We start from the raw sequence: 14,265 nt of genomic DNA, 5'->3' as shown, positions 1-14,265 counted from the left end.
GTTTTGGGTAAAAATATCCTTTAGGCAAAATAATAATAGATTGGAAGACTGAGGCTTTACGGCTGATTTTCTAAATGCAAATAGACTGTGTACTTTGCAAAGTGCACTTGCTCCAGAGCTTAGTAAATGAGGTAAAGATTCACTTTGCAAAGAGTACCCAATCACTTGAAAGGAGAACAAAAGAAGCTGCTCTTGGCTGGCACATGATCGGATGATGAAAGTCAGCAGAGCTTCTGCTCATTTACTAGTTCTGGAGTAACTGCACTGGCAAAGTGCAACCACACTTTGCAAAGTGCACAGTCTATTTGCATTTAGTAAATCAACCTCTTTATGCCTAAACAAAATCAGTTGTATTCAATGACTATGGAAAGGGTTCCCAAAAAAGATATGAAAAGCCAGTGGATAAATACAGCTACAATATCAGTAATGGATTGAGCGGCCCTCTAAACAGCATGTTTTTGCTATTGATGTTTTCTATTTTGAAGCAAAGCTCCAAAGTAATTGTCTTCTTAACCACTTGCCGACTGCCTAACGATGATTTACATCGGCTGTCAGCCCCTCACAGGCAAAGCGACGTAAGTTTACGTCGCTAGCCTGTGAGGCTCTAGGGAGCAAGCGTGCGCCGCTGGAGGCACGCTCCCGCTCGCTCACGGACCCCCCCGCGCGATTGTCCGTTACAGCGGGAGAAAGGCAGGCGGGTAATGTAAACACAGCTGCCTGTCATTCTCCCCTGTGTAAGAATTGAGATCATACGGTTCTGCTATGTAGGACCGTTGATCACTGTTCTTACACCTCAAGCCACATCCAATCACAGTTAGAAGCACGCCCCTAGGGACACACTTAACCCCTCCCTCTCAAATAAAGTTAACCCCTTCCCTGCCAGTATAATTTTTACAGTAACAGTGCATATGTATAGCACTGATTACTGTAGTAATGTCACTGGTAACCCCAAAAGTGTCAAAAATGTCAGTCAAGGGTCCATCTGTCTGCCGCAATGTCGCAGTCCCACAAAAAAATCGCAGATCGCCGCCATTACTTGTTAAAAAAAAAACAACAAAAATGACAAAAATCTTTCCCTTAGTTAGTAAATGCAATAACTTTTGAGAAAACCAATCAAAATACGCTTTTTGCAATTTTTTTTACCAAACATATGTAGCATAAAACAAATTGGCCTAAAATGTTAAAAAATTTTGATTTTTACATTTTTTTGGGGGGGAATTTCATATAAAAAATTTGAGAAATATTGTTATTTTTGCAAAATTGACGCTCTTTTTTTGTTTATAGCGCATGATCAAAAAATCGCACAGGTGATCAAATACCACCAAAAGAAAGCTCTGTTTGTGGGAAAAAAAGGACGTCAAATTTGTTTAGGTACAGCGTCGCACGACCGCGCAAGTCCGTTAAATTCATGCAGGACCGAATCGCAAAATAGGCACTGGTCAGGAAGGGGGTAAAATCTTCCGGGGCTTAAGTGGTTAATGTATACTACATTCAGATATATAATTATATACAGTTACATGCACTGTAAAAGTAGTTACAGGAAACAGTAGAACTTTACTCATAAGAAACTATAGCTAAAGTAACTGCTAAGTGGACAAGCATCAGTGAAAAATGTAATTAGCTCAGATACCTGGGGATATGATCCTGACACTGATTAGAAAGTACTGTTCCAACAAATAATGTGTTTTTAAAGAGAAACTATAAAGTTTTCTATTCCTCTAGGCATCTGGAATCAGTAATTCAGGGGCTGTTCATCCAAGTGGAAAATAGGAGTTCACACAGTTCTGGTCAGGTGTACAGCACAACAGGTTAAAACCAGATTAAGAAAAGCAAAAAGAAACTTGCAAAATGAAAGAAAGACAATCGGCATTTTGCATCCTATGCACAAATGTGTCGGAAGAAAAAAAACAACAGCAGCCAAATATTACCATTCATGCTTCCATGGGAAAAAGAGAGAATGATGTCGCTACTGGCAACAACACCTATTTTCCTTCACCTACATACAAGGCCCTATTATTTTTTTCAAAAACCAGATGTAAGGGCACTAGGGTTCTGTAGCCCACCACAACTAAGCAATTTATGGGGGAGTTTTTACATTTAGCTGTGTTCTATAACAACAGAATACTAGTAACAATACTAAGATCAAAAATACAAACTTTCCAGTCCTGTCCATACACTAGTATGTGTTTTTTAGCAACGTCCACCCTGTTCCAAGTCAGTGCCAAGCTTAACTGGTCTGGGGCAGACATGTTGGTTCCTACAAAACAAAAACATTTTAGAAAAACATCACTTTTGCACTTAAGAACAAACATTTTATAAGTTATTGTTGTAACAGATACAATTGCATCACAGAATCTTAAAGTATAACAGAAACTATACATTCTGTACATTCATTCCTAAAATGGCACTAAATGCCTGGTATTTTTTACCTTAAAACCTAAGTTTACTTTAAAAAAAATCAGCACAAGGGAGATTACTTACAATTGATGCCATGCGTCACTTGTGCTACTGTCTTGGAGCTGAAATTGGAGCTGTGACACACATCAAGAGTGCCGACTGTACCCGCTGTTTATGCCCACCTCCTCATTTAAAAAAAGCTGAACTTTAGCCACTATGAATGAAACAGGATCTATGAATAAAGGACAGCCCCTGCATTGCATTAATAGGTCATGTTTCATTCATAGAAACTATAGTACAGCTTCTATAAAACAAGGAGTGGGGTAAACAAACTGCTCATTTACACTGTATAGACCAGAGAACCCACGTGAATAAGACCTTATTTACTTGTTTTTTATTTTTAATATTTTTTAAAATTTATATTTTTTATTATTTTTTACCATTGTATTTTTTATAATTTTTTTACAATTTTGTTAACAGCCCAGTTTGGGGGCTTTGGTAACATATCAGAGTTCTAAACAGAACCCTGATGTCTGAATTTTGAGAAAATGAAAGTGACGGAGGACACAATCCTCATTCAACCTCAGCTGCATAGAATAAATGAACAGGAATAGCTCTGTAGAGAGCTTTCTGTTCATTCACAAACTGAAGCAAAGTAAACACAGTTTATTATGCTTCAGTTGTATATGAACACAGTGAGTGATTGGTACCATCCACTCACTGTGGTCATTCAGAAAAGGAAGAGACCTGTAAAATACATATTTAATGGCCCCGTTCCAAGGTTTCCATCCTGAAACAATCCCCCACAGCAGCAGGCGGTAGAGAGAGGAGGGGTAGCCAGCAGTGCTGCAGTAGAGAGGGGGCACACAGGGGGGATCGAGTAGCAGAAGGAAGGGGAACCTGGACAGGGGGGGTGGTGGGGGCAGCATTTACTGGACCCAATCTCCTGTAGTTACCCCATAAAGCAGCTGAAAGTCAGTGTCAGGGAGAGGAGCAGCTGAAGGACGGTGTCAGGAGCTTCTGCAGAGGGGATCTACAGGAGATCAATTCTAGTAACTGCTGCCCCTGATACACCTACTTCTGCTTCTCAGCTGCCTGGGCCTCCCTGTTTACCTGATGAGATCAGGGCCCCATAAAGCGCGGCCGGTGGTACCCCTTATAGGTGGCCCTGAGCCCTACTATCATGTTGGGTCACCAAGAATAACTATCCTAAAGTGATTGCAAACCTTTGTGGTTCTTTTTTTAATAATAAACATGTTATACGTACCTGCTCTGTGAAATGGTTTTGCACAGAGTAGCCCGAACCTCCTCTCCTGGGGTCCCCCGTCTGCACTCCTGGCTCCACTTCTACTGCAAGTGCCCCCATAGGATGCCACTTCCAATGGGGGCACTCATGCGGGCTCGATCCCAAGCCGTGCTGCCTGCGTTTTTATACACAGACAAAGCGGCTCAGCCCCGTTTTCCACTCCCTCGTCACTGGATTTGGTTGACAGCAATCTGCCCAGTGAGGAGGGGCAGAGTGGAGAGAGCCACTGCTCTTGGGCGATCAGGTAAGTATAAGGTGAGCTGGGGGGGGGGAATCACCTTCATAGAAGGTGTTTTTACCTTAATGTAGAGAATGCATTAATGTAGAAAATCCTAAAGCTTTAGAACCACTTTAAATTGTATGTAAAGCCAAAACTTTTTTTTTTTTTTGATAGATGATGGAAGTGTGACATTCCATTTATTTTTTATAGCAGCATCCACATCTTCTGAGAAGATTCTTCATCTCTTTTTTGAGACCATTCTAATTGTGTCAGGAGCATAGCTGCTGGTTCCAGCATCCTGGTTTTAGGTGTAGCATTCTCCTTGTCTGTCTGTCGACCTGCAAGGTGAATATTATGGCAAGTCTCTGGGTGGAGACCAAACCTGATTTATGCCAGCCAAGTCTCATGCTTGTGATAGTGTGTTTCAGGCTCCTTGTTTGTCTGCCCTACTCTGCTAGATTGGATTCTCTCTTTGACGACCTGGGATCGGATATTGACTATTCTCAGAATTCTGCCTGCCTTTTGACATCGGATTTTGACCCTGACTATTTTGAGCCCTGCCTGTCTGCCAACTGCAAGAACCTGTTTGCTTTGCTCTCTGCAAACATTCCCTGGCGTAGTAGTCAGGCACTATAGCATTGTGTATAAGTCCTGGGGGTAACCGAGTACGAGTAGGCCTGCTTGTCTTATGGGAAAGAGGGCTGCTATAGGTGACAAAATGGAACTGAAAGTAAGGCTGGCCATACATGTTCAATTTTCTTGTACAATTTTCTGTTAGATTTACCACAGACCACATAATATCAGATAAAAGCTAGTATCCAATTAGGCAGGCCTTTGTACTACATAGTTGAAGGTAAATTTCAAGAAAACTGTACAGAAAATTGTAAGAAAATTGTATAATGCATGGCCAGCCTAAGGGAAACATTTAACATTTTAAACTTGACCTTCACTTCAATCATCTAAATTTAAATAAAAGCACAGTTGGAAATGTTGTTAAATGGCAATGACAAAACCTATATTCACTTTTAAATCCAGGCTTTACTTTCCTGGAATACCTTGCAATAGTTGCTTCACCCCTCTCTTTCTGTTGGCCAACTTGCAGTAAGGACAGAGGAATATCTCCCTTTCCTTCCCAGAATTGGTTGCTGCCCTCACCCCTATCTCCTAACAACAGTGGTTATCTTTCAGCATTTATCAAAATATATGAAAAAATTTCCAGGCAAACTGTATGGTTGTACATATTATTATGAGGCAGACATAATTACAGTCATCTGGTATTTTCCAATGCACTCAGCAATTTTGTATCTTACCTTTTAGAAGAGCTGTCAAGATGGCCACATCAATATCCTGTTGTTCTTCAGACTCAGCATCAAATATGGTAATCTGATAATGGAAAAACTTATTTAATCTTGATACCACAAACCCAGACTTTTAAAGTTGAACTTTGGGCAGATATAAATTATATATTTTTAATCCAGGAAATAATTATTTAAATTGATGTTCAAATAAATTAAAAGAGAGAAAAAATAGATGGTTTCCTATTTCCTGAACTATAAACAACCTACTAATACCTCTGAACATCCCAGAGCAAAGATTGCTGGGGCCAACACCTTGGTGAACACTGGAAGTACTGTAGGGCAGGGCTACAAACTGGTAATGTAGGGGTCCATAGCAAAGACTAGGAAAAAATGATGCACTGGAAAGATGGGGTCATGTAGATACACATCCAAGCTCCACCAAGCTAGAAAGTCTCCTTGGTGACGGGAAGTGATGACAGACCTGGTGGATTGCATACAGAATTTATAAATAAAAAAAACTGTGATTTTAGATCAAAGGTGGGGTGGATGCCACCCTTTTCTGTGAGAAAAAAATTGAAATAAACCCCCTGCCACAGAAACTGAGGTAATTACATTTTGATCCCAAAGACCCAAGAGGGTTAAATGGAGAACTGCTAATATGTATGGTTACACAGGAAGGTTTGAGGTGAGAAAGGGGGCAAGGAGTAAAAATGCAGCTCCACCTTTTTCACCAAGGTGTCTAAAGCTATCTAAGTTTGCACAAAGGTTAACAAACATCCACCCACTCTGGTAAGTAGGGAGGCACCTTAATGTTGATAAAGGTTTGTCTCAGGATTTGACAGACTTTGGCTTGCACACATTGCAGATGAACTGGGATCCAAATGTGGAGGGGGCTGGAAAAGAATGGTGTGGGAGTGAATAAATAAAATAACTTTTCTTTGCAGTCAGTTGTTTAGGCTTGTTTACCCTTACACCAGTAGTATACTTGTTAATAGTATCTAGAGAAGATCCATCTCTTGAAGGCCATGTAGATGAGATGTTTCTCAAATGTGGGTTCTGCAGTCCAGCACTTTAACCAATGTGTAGGGACAGGAGGGCTATGTGAGAGATGAGATGAAACACCCCAGCAACCCATCACAACTGCAGCATAAAGCTATAACCATTTACCTTATTTCTACATTTACATTCTATGATCAGGGTTTCAACCCCCCCCCCCCCCCCATTTGTAAGAGCCATTTTGAGGAACTTTGAACAGTCCGCCAGAGTTTGGCAAAGCAAGGTCACTGATAAAATGAGGTAAAGAGCAGCACCTGAGGGCAAAAACAGAGCTCTAGAGAGGGCTCCCAAGCATGTGTTAGTTAGCAAGTACATCTATCACAGTACAGTGGAGTCAGTTTATAAATGGATGGAAAACAGGCTAAAAGACAGTATTCAGAAAGTAGTGATTAATGATTCATACTCCTAAATGGTCTAAAGCAGTGGTCTCCAAAAATGTGGCCCGCGGCCCTTTGCTTCTTCTTTTATTTGGCCCTTGGGGCACTGTTCCATCCATTGACACCAACAATGGGACATAATTACTCCCACTGACTCCAACAAAGGGGCACAATTATTCCCAATGACTTCAATGATGGGGCACAGTTTTTCCTAATAACACCAAAGATGTGGCACCATTCCATCTACTAACACCAACAATGGGGCACTATTCCTCCCACTGACACCAACAATAGGGCACTATTCCTCCAACTGCCACCAATAATGTGGCACTATTCCATCCACTGACACCAACGATGGGGCACTATTCCTCCCACTAACCTCCAACAAAATGGCACAATTGTTTCCAATGACACCAATGATAGGGCAGTATTCCTCCCACTGACACCAAAGAAGAGGCATTGTTTGCTCCAACTTGTGCTGGGACATTTTCTACTCTCACTGACCACAGTCTTGCCCCTCTAAAGTCTGAAGGACAGTAAACTGTCCCTTCGCTTAGAAAGTTGAGAGATCCCTGGTCTAAGGTAATTAGTGGTGCACCCCAAGGTTCAGTGTTGAGACCCTTATTTTAACCTATTTATAAATGATATAGAAACTGGGAATAAAAGTACAATTTCTGCATTTGCAGATGCCACCAAGCTGTCTGATGGAATATCATCCTTATAGGATGTCTCCAACTTAGAAACAGACCTTAATGTAATGTTTGATTAGGCAACTATGTGGAAAATGTGGTTTAATGCAAAGATATTCACTTGGAGGCTAAAAACATGCATACATTCAATAGTACAGTTGAAGGAGTCAATGGGCGAGAAGGATCTGGGTGCTCTGGTAGATCATAGACAAAATATTAGCATACTGTATAATGCCAAGCTGCAGTTCCTAAAGTAAGCAAATACTTTCTTGTATTAAGAGGGATCAGCTCTAGCGAGAGGCAATTTTGCCCCTGAACAAAGCATTAGTAAGACATCATCTGGATTATGCAGTTCAGTTTTGGGCACCAGTTCACAAAATGGATATTGGGAAATGGAGAAAGTACAGAGAAGGACAACCAAACCATTAAGAAGCTTGGGGGAATCTTAGTTATGAGGAAATATTAGCTGATTTGAATTTATTCTCTATTGAGAAGAGGCAATTAAAGGGGATATGATCATTCTGCTTAAAAACATATGTGGTCCATATGGTGAACCTGTCATTGGGCAATTAAATTTAAAAGAGAAGTATGGGGTATAAAAAAAAAAAAAACGTATACTTACCTAGGTGGAGTCCTATTCTGCATATGTCCCCCTATTGCCTCTGCACTGAGCAATGAGCGATCAAACACAGCTGATTGCTCAGTTCTCCCCTCAGCTCTGAGCAGTGACTGTCAGTCACTGGCTCTCTGCTTTGCCCCTCCAGCACTCACTGGGGTGCTGGGCTGTGGAGGGAGCAGTTGCCTCAGTCCCTCAGAAGCACAGCTGAGAGGTTGAGCCAGCTGTCTGTCCAAGCATCTGAGTGGAACCCGACTATAAGTCAGGATCTTTCTCCAGCCTGGATCGACTGAGTGACATCAGCCGATAGTGGGCTTTGACCATAGTTCTCTGTTGAGGTCATTACAAAGGACAAGGGGGCACTCTACATCTGGAGGAAAAGAACACTTATACAGCTTCTTGTTTGGGGGAGAGGATTCTAGTTTAGGAAGCGCAGAACACTGGAGTGTGTTTGCATAACTGGATATTACCATTCATAGATAATAACACCAGACACTGTTGATCAACAAATATATCCAATTGGCTTTGTCAGATTAGGAAGGATTTTGTTTCCCGTGCTGGAGCAAATTGGACCACACTTTTTAGGGTTTTTTGCCTTCCTCTGGTTCGACTGTAGGTAAATGGTTCTGTTCTGTATATAGAGGTTTTCTATTAGTTTATTTTATGTATTCATTTTTTCTATTGATTGAACTACAGTAGATGGTTGTGTGTCTTTTTTTAAACCTTACTAACTATGTAACAGTGGTCACTTTGTTAAGGTGGAACACTGACACTATAGCGACCGACCACATTTTACAATGTCAACTTTAAATGGACACAAGACTCAGAGTGGAGGAAAACATCTTACCAGAGTGCTACCAAAGAGTTCTTAAAGAGGTTGTAAAGGCTTTTTTTTCATACCAAACATGTTAACCTTACCTGCTCTGTGCATTGGTTTTGCACAGAGCAGCCCCAAACCTCCTCTTCTGGAGCTGCTTGCTATGGGGGAACTCGTGCGGACTTGATACTGAGCCAGGCAGTGCATCTATAGCTCCATCTATAACCCTGTGGTGAAGAATGGCCGTAAAGCAACATATGTGTCAGGGTATGAGGCAAGGCTCAGGTAAGTAACAGAAATTGCTGGTAGCCAGTGAGGGTTTGGATGGCCAGAGGTGACCAAGATCACTGTAGGAACAGATCAAAGAATGAAGCCTTGTGTGGCTCTTTGTAAAGCAGTAGCAGCAGTGAACCAGAGATGGTTCCCCAACAATGCTGTATGACAAGAAAGAGACACTCCTCTCAGCAGATGACATTAGTGCTTAGTCCCACAGCATTAACCCCTTTTATGCTGGAAACATGGAATTTTAAAGGCACCCAGTGATTAACTTAGGTAACTACCCATGCTTGAAGGCCCAATCAACATATTCAAAAAGTTTGTCTTTAGAGAAAATACAAACACTCTGGATTGCGTTCTGCTGCTAAATGTTTCCAAAATGTCTTGAAAGCACCCTTTGTGAAACCTATTGTCTGAAAATAAGCACTGTCAAGAAGAGTTTAGATTAAGGAGAAAACTGTTGAAATGCAAGAAAAATGGTGATAGCAAAAAAGGCTAGTCTTTCACACAACAGAGCTGAAGATAAGATGCCCATCTTTCTAAGACACTGGCAAAAATCTCATGTAAGCTGGTAGGAAAGGCTATCCTGGGCTGCCCTACATTTTTTTGTTTGCCTGTGTCCAATCCTCCTGTGGAAAGCAGTAGGCAGCAGGAAGTCATTTACCTAAAGATGAATGACTTCTTGTGCCCCTCAATGGACATGAAAGAAAATCACTTCAGTATATTTGTGTAAGGAGTAATGGAGAGCCAAGAACTGAGTGAGCTGTCCATCTAGGACAATAATATCCAAACTATGGCCCTCCAGTTGTTGCGGAACTACACGTCCCATGAGGCATTGTAAAACTTTTACATTCACAGACATAACTAGACATGATGGGAATTGAAGTTCCTGAACAACTGGAGGGCCATAGTTTGGAGACCCCAGCTCTAGGAGGGAGGAGATCCATCATTAAAGTATGACTTCTATGCAACCTATAAGTGCCCAACATGACCACATATGTAAAAAGTATTTTAACACATTGGAAAACAGAATTAAATATCTGATTGGCTGTTACAAACAAGATGGGAAGAGTTAGATATGAATTCTAGGTAACTACAGGCAGATGCATGAACATTATGTAAACTGAGGACACAATAATGTATTCTTCTGGCTTTCTTCAAAATATTGGTTTATAAGTAAAGTATGAAATCATTTTGTTTACAGAAAAAAAAAGTAATTCAGTTTTTGCCAATAACCTCACCCATTTGAATTTACATTCGCAAAATTGACCAAAAAGTAAATACATGCCAGAATGACTTACTGAATCCCGGAACTCCATACACGCTAGCAGAATAGATAAAATATCATTAGCTTGTCTATGACCGAGATTAAATGTTCTCTGAATCATCTGTGAGATTTCATCCTTTAGGTGTTGTGAGATTTCTCTGAGAGAAAAAAAAGATGGAAACACAGGTGTTATCAAACAGTGACATAGTACACTGACGGGAAGCAACCCAAAGCAACTACACTCAACAAAATTATAAATGCAACACTTTTGTTTTTGCCCCCATTTTTCATGAGCTGAACTCAAAGATCTAAGACTTTTTCTATGTACATAAAAGGCCCATTTCTCTCAAATATTGTTCACAAATCTGTTAGTGAGCACTTCTCCTTTGCCGAGATAATCCATCCACCTCACAGGTGTGGCATATCAAGATGCTGATTAGATAGCATAATTATTGCACAGGTGTGCCTTAGGCTGGCCACAATAAAAGGCCACTCTAAAAATGTGCAGTTTTACTGTATTGGGGGGTCTAGCGGGGTCCGAAAGCCAATCAGTATCCGGTGTGGCCACCATTTGCCTCAAGCAGTGCAATACATCTCCTTACTATTGAGTTGATCAGGTTGTTGATTGTGGAATGTTGGTCCACTCCTCTTCAATGGCTGTGCGAAGTTGCAGATATTGGCAGGACCTGGAACAGGCTGTTGCATACGCTGATCCAGAGCATCCCAAACATGCTCAATGGGTGACATGTCCAGTTAATATGCTGGTCATACAAGAACTGGGATGTTTTCACCTTCCAGGAATTGTTTACAGATCCTTGCAACATGGGGCCGTGCATTATCATGCTGCAACATGAGGTGATGGTCGTGGATGAATGGCACAATAATGGGCCTCAGGATCTCGTCACAGTATCATTCAAAATGCCATCAATAAAATGCACCTGTGTTTGTTGTTCATAACATATGCCTGCCCATACCATAGCCCCACCGCCACCATGGGCCACTCGATCCACAGCGTTGACATCAGCAAACTGCTCACCCACACAATGCCATGCGCGCTGTCTGCTATCTACCCTGTACAGTGAAAACTGGGATTCATCCGTGAAGAGAACACCTCTCCAACGTGCCAGACACCATTGAATGTGAGCATTTGCCCACTCAAGTCGGTTACGACGAAAAACTGCAGTCAGATCAAGACCCCGATGAGGATGACAAGCATGCAGATGAGCTTCCCTGAGATGGTTTCTGACAGTTTGTGCAGAAATTCTTTGGTTATGCAAAATGATTTTTGCAGCAGCTGTCCGGATGGCTAGTCTCAGATGATCTTGGAGGTGAAGATGCTGGATGTGGAGGTCCTGGCTGGGGTGGTTACACATGGTCTGCGGTTGTGAGGCCAGTTTGATGTACTGCCAAATTCTCTGAAACGCCTTTGGAGACGGCTTATGGTAGAGAAATTAACATTCAATTCATGGGCAACAGCTCTGGTGGATATTCCTGCAGTCATCATGCCAATTGCACGCTCCCTCAAAACTTGCGACATCTGTGGCATTGTGCTGTGTGATAAAACTGCACATTTTAGAGTGGCCTTTTATTGTGGCCAGCCTAAGGCACACCTGTGCAATAATCATGCTGTCTAATCAGCATCTTGATATGCCACACCTGTGAGGTGGATGGATTATCTCGGCAAAGGAGAAGTGCTTACTAACACAGATTTAGACAGATTTGTGAACAATATTTGAGAGAATTAGGCCTTTTGTATACATAGAAAAAGTCTTAGATCTTTGAGTTCAGCTCATGCAAAATGGGGGCAAAAACAAAAGTGTTGCGTTTATAACTTTGCTCAGTGTAGTTATAACTTTCAGCAACTTTTAAGGAGAATATTAAAAATGTATATTCTGCATTTGGTTGGGTCCTCCACGTTAACGCTTATGAGGTTCACACAAAAAACACATAACAACAGTAAATATGTTTAACATTCAAAAGAAACATACATATAGGTATCAAAGGTGATAAAGCAGTAAAAGAATCTTCATTTTTTTAAAAGAAAAAAGTTACAGCTATTTTAAGTTGAGTCCTTTGATATTACAATCACATGGGCAAAATATGCTTATTATGGTGTTGTTGGGTAAACCCTGGTTTAACATTTAAATAAAATATAAAATACTGAACTACTGCATCAAATTCTGTGGGTAAAGGTTTGTTTCCTTGTTTTTCTTTTACTGCTGGCTACTGAAAAAACAAAATGAACCCATATTGATAGTTTAGTGTCATTTTGGTCTCTGGAGGCAACTTAATTCTAAAAAAAATATATATATTTACTAGCAAAACCAATGGAATATGGAATCATGTTCAACATATCGGCAAAAACCTAAAGGAGAAATATGGCCAGAGCTCTTTTGGCCATACTTCTGTGGGACACAGGAGTGCACTTAGGTCTTCATTCTTGCCAACAGCAGGCTAAAGTCTGCTGTCAGGTGATGTCACGGAGCCAGTCCAGGATCTGCAGGGATCTGCCCAGATGCCTGACCAGGCAGCTGGCTCAGCCTCTCCGAGCATCCCTGAGAGCCTGAGCCAGCTGCTCCTGCTCCCACCCCTGCCACAGTCTGGCGCTCCAGTGAGTGCTGGAGGGGCAGAGCACAGAGTGGTGACTGTCTGTTACCACTCTGTCCTCAGAGCGTAACCAAGAAATAAGCAATTAATGGTCTTTAAAGACTTAGGTTTCCAGTGTAGAGGCAGCAGGGAACAGAGGCAGCATCAGAGCGATGCTGCATCTACAAAAATGAGTATGAGTGTTTTTATATTTAATAAATACCACACTTCTCTTTTAACTACAGAGCTAAATAATTCTAGAAATATTCATAAACAGAAAAAAATAGCAATATTAGCTTACCTTCTATCAGCAGTGTGCTTGTGAGTGAAGGCCAAAATGTCAGCTGCCCTTCCTGTCCCCTCACATACCACTACAGGAACTGGTGGTGTACTTCTAACATATTCCCATACCATAGGGATCACATTTGGACCTCCTTCTACAATCAAGCCAACCACCGGAACTCCTTGTCCCATTCCTGTAATTATATCATATCAATAAATTAAATCCACTATAAATTATTTACATACCTACATTCCCAGTATATGTGTAGGAGTTTATGCATTTGAGACATGCTGGCACCAAAAGATTTTCAAACAAATTATAACAAACCTTCTCATTTTAAAAAAAGGTGCTCTATTGCAGGGGTCTCCAAACTTTCTAAACAAAGGGCCACTTTGCTGTCCTTCAAACTTTATGGGGGGCCAGACTGTGGCCAGTGGGAGCAGAAAATGTCCTGGTGTCAGTGGGAGTAAACAATGCTCTATCATTGGTATTTGGGGGAGTAATAGTGCTCCATTGTTGCTATCAATGGGACGTATAGTGCCCGGTCATTGGTGTCAGTGGAAGGAATAGCGCCCCATCATTGGTATCAAAAGGAAGGAATAGCACCCCATTAGAGGTATTCGTGGGAAGAATAGTGCCCAGTCATTGGTGTCAGTAAATTTACAGACAGTTTATAAAAATCTGTGATTTTTACATCTGTCTGGAAATATCAGGGGCTGATAATTTGTTATTCTGTGTTGACTTTTTAGGCGTAAACCAGGCAAATTACTTGTTATGGGTATTGTAAGTGTTTCCATATTGTGTTTATACTGTTTAAAAAAAAAGGTTGTCTTAGTTTGTAATAGGAATTCTGTCATTTTTCAGATTGTCAGTAAAAATGTGCTCTGTCAGTATATTTTTTTATGTTTTGTTAGTAAAAAATGCTACAGAAGGTTGGTAACACTGGTGGGAGGAATAGTGCCCCACCATTGGTATCAGTTGGAGGAATAGTGCCCCATTGTTGGTATCAACAGGAGGAATAGTGCCCCATCATTGGTATCATTGAGAGGTATAGTGCCCCCTCATTAGTGTCAGAGA

The 14,265-nt window shown here is 41.2% G+C and overlaps 1 protein-coding gene across 2 annotated transcripts in view; it reads right to left on the bottom strand.

The window, feature by feature from the left end:
• The window catches only part of TRPM6 (transient receptor potential cation channel subfamily M member 6), a 316,186-nt gene that overhangs the window by 176,183 nt on the left and 125,738 nt on the right, over nt 1-14,265 (bottom strand). For both annotated transcript variants that reach the window (XM_082260562.1, XM_082260563.1), the window contains exons 8-11: nt 13,207-13,381; nt 10,354-10,477; nt 5,234-5,306; nt 2,157-2,257 (exon numbers count right to left, since the gene is read on the bottom strand). In XM_082260562.1, coding sequence (XP_082116688.1) covers nt 2,157-2,257; nt 5,234-5,306; nt 10,354-10,477; nt 13,207-13,381 — 473 coding nt within the window. The remainder of the gene's footprint in view (nt 1-2,156; nt 2,258-5,233; nt 5,307-10,353; nt 10,478-13,206; nt 13,382-14,265) is intronic.

This window comes from Pelophylax lessonae (assembly GCF_965119305.1).
Source record: "Pelophylax lessonae genome assembly, chromosome: 1".
Taxonomy (NCBI): domain Eukaryota; kingdom Metazoa; phylum Chordata; class Amphibia; order Anura; family Ranidae; genus Pelophylax; species Pelophylax lessonae.
The sequence above is the reverse complement of the archived record's forward strand: the minus strand, read 5'-3'. Positions and strand labels throughout refer to the sequence as shown.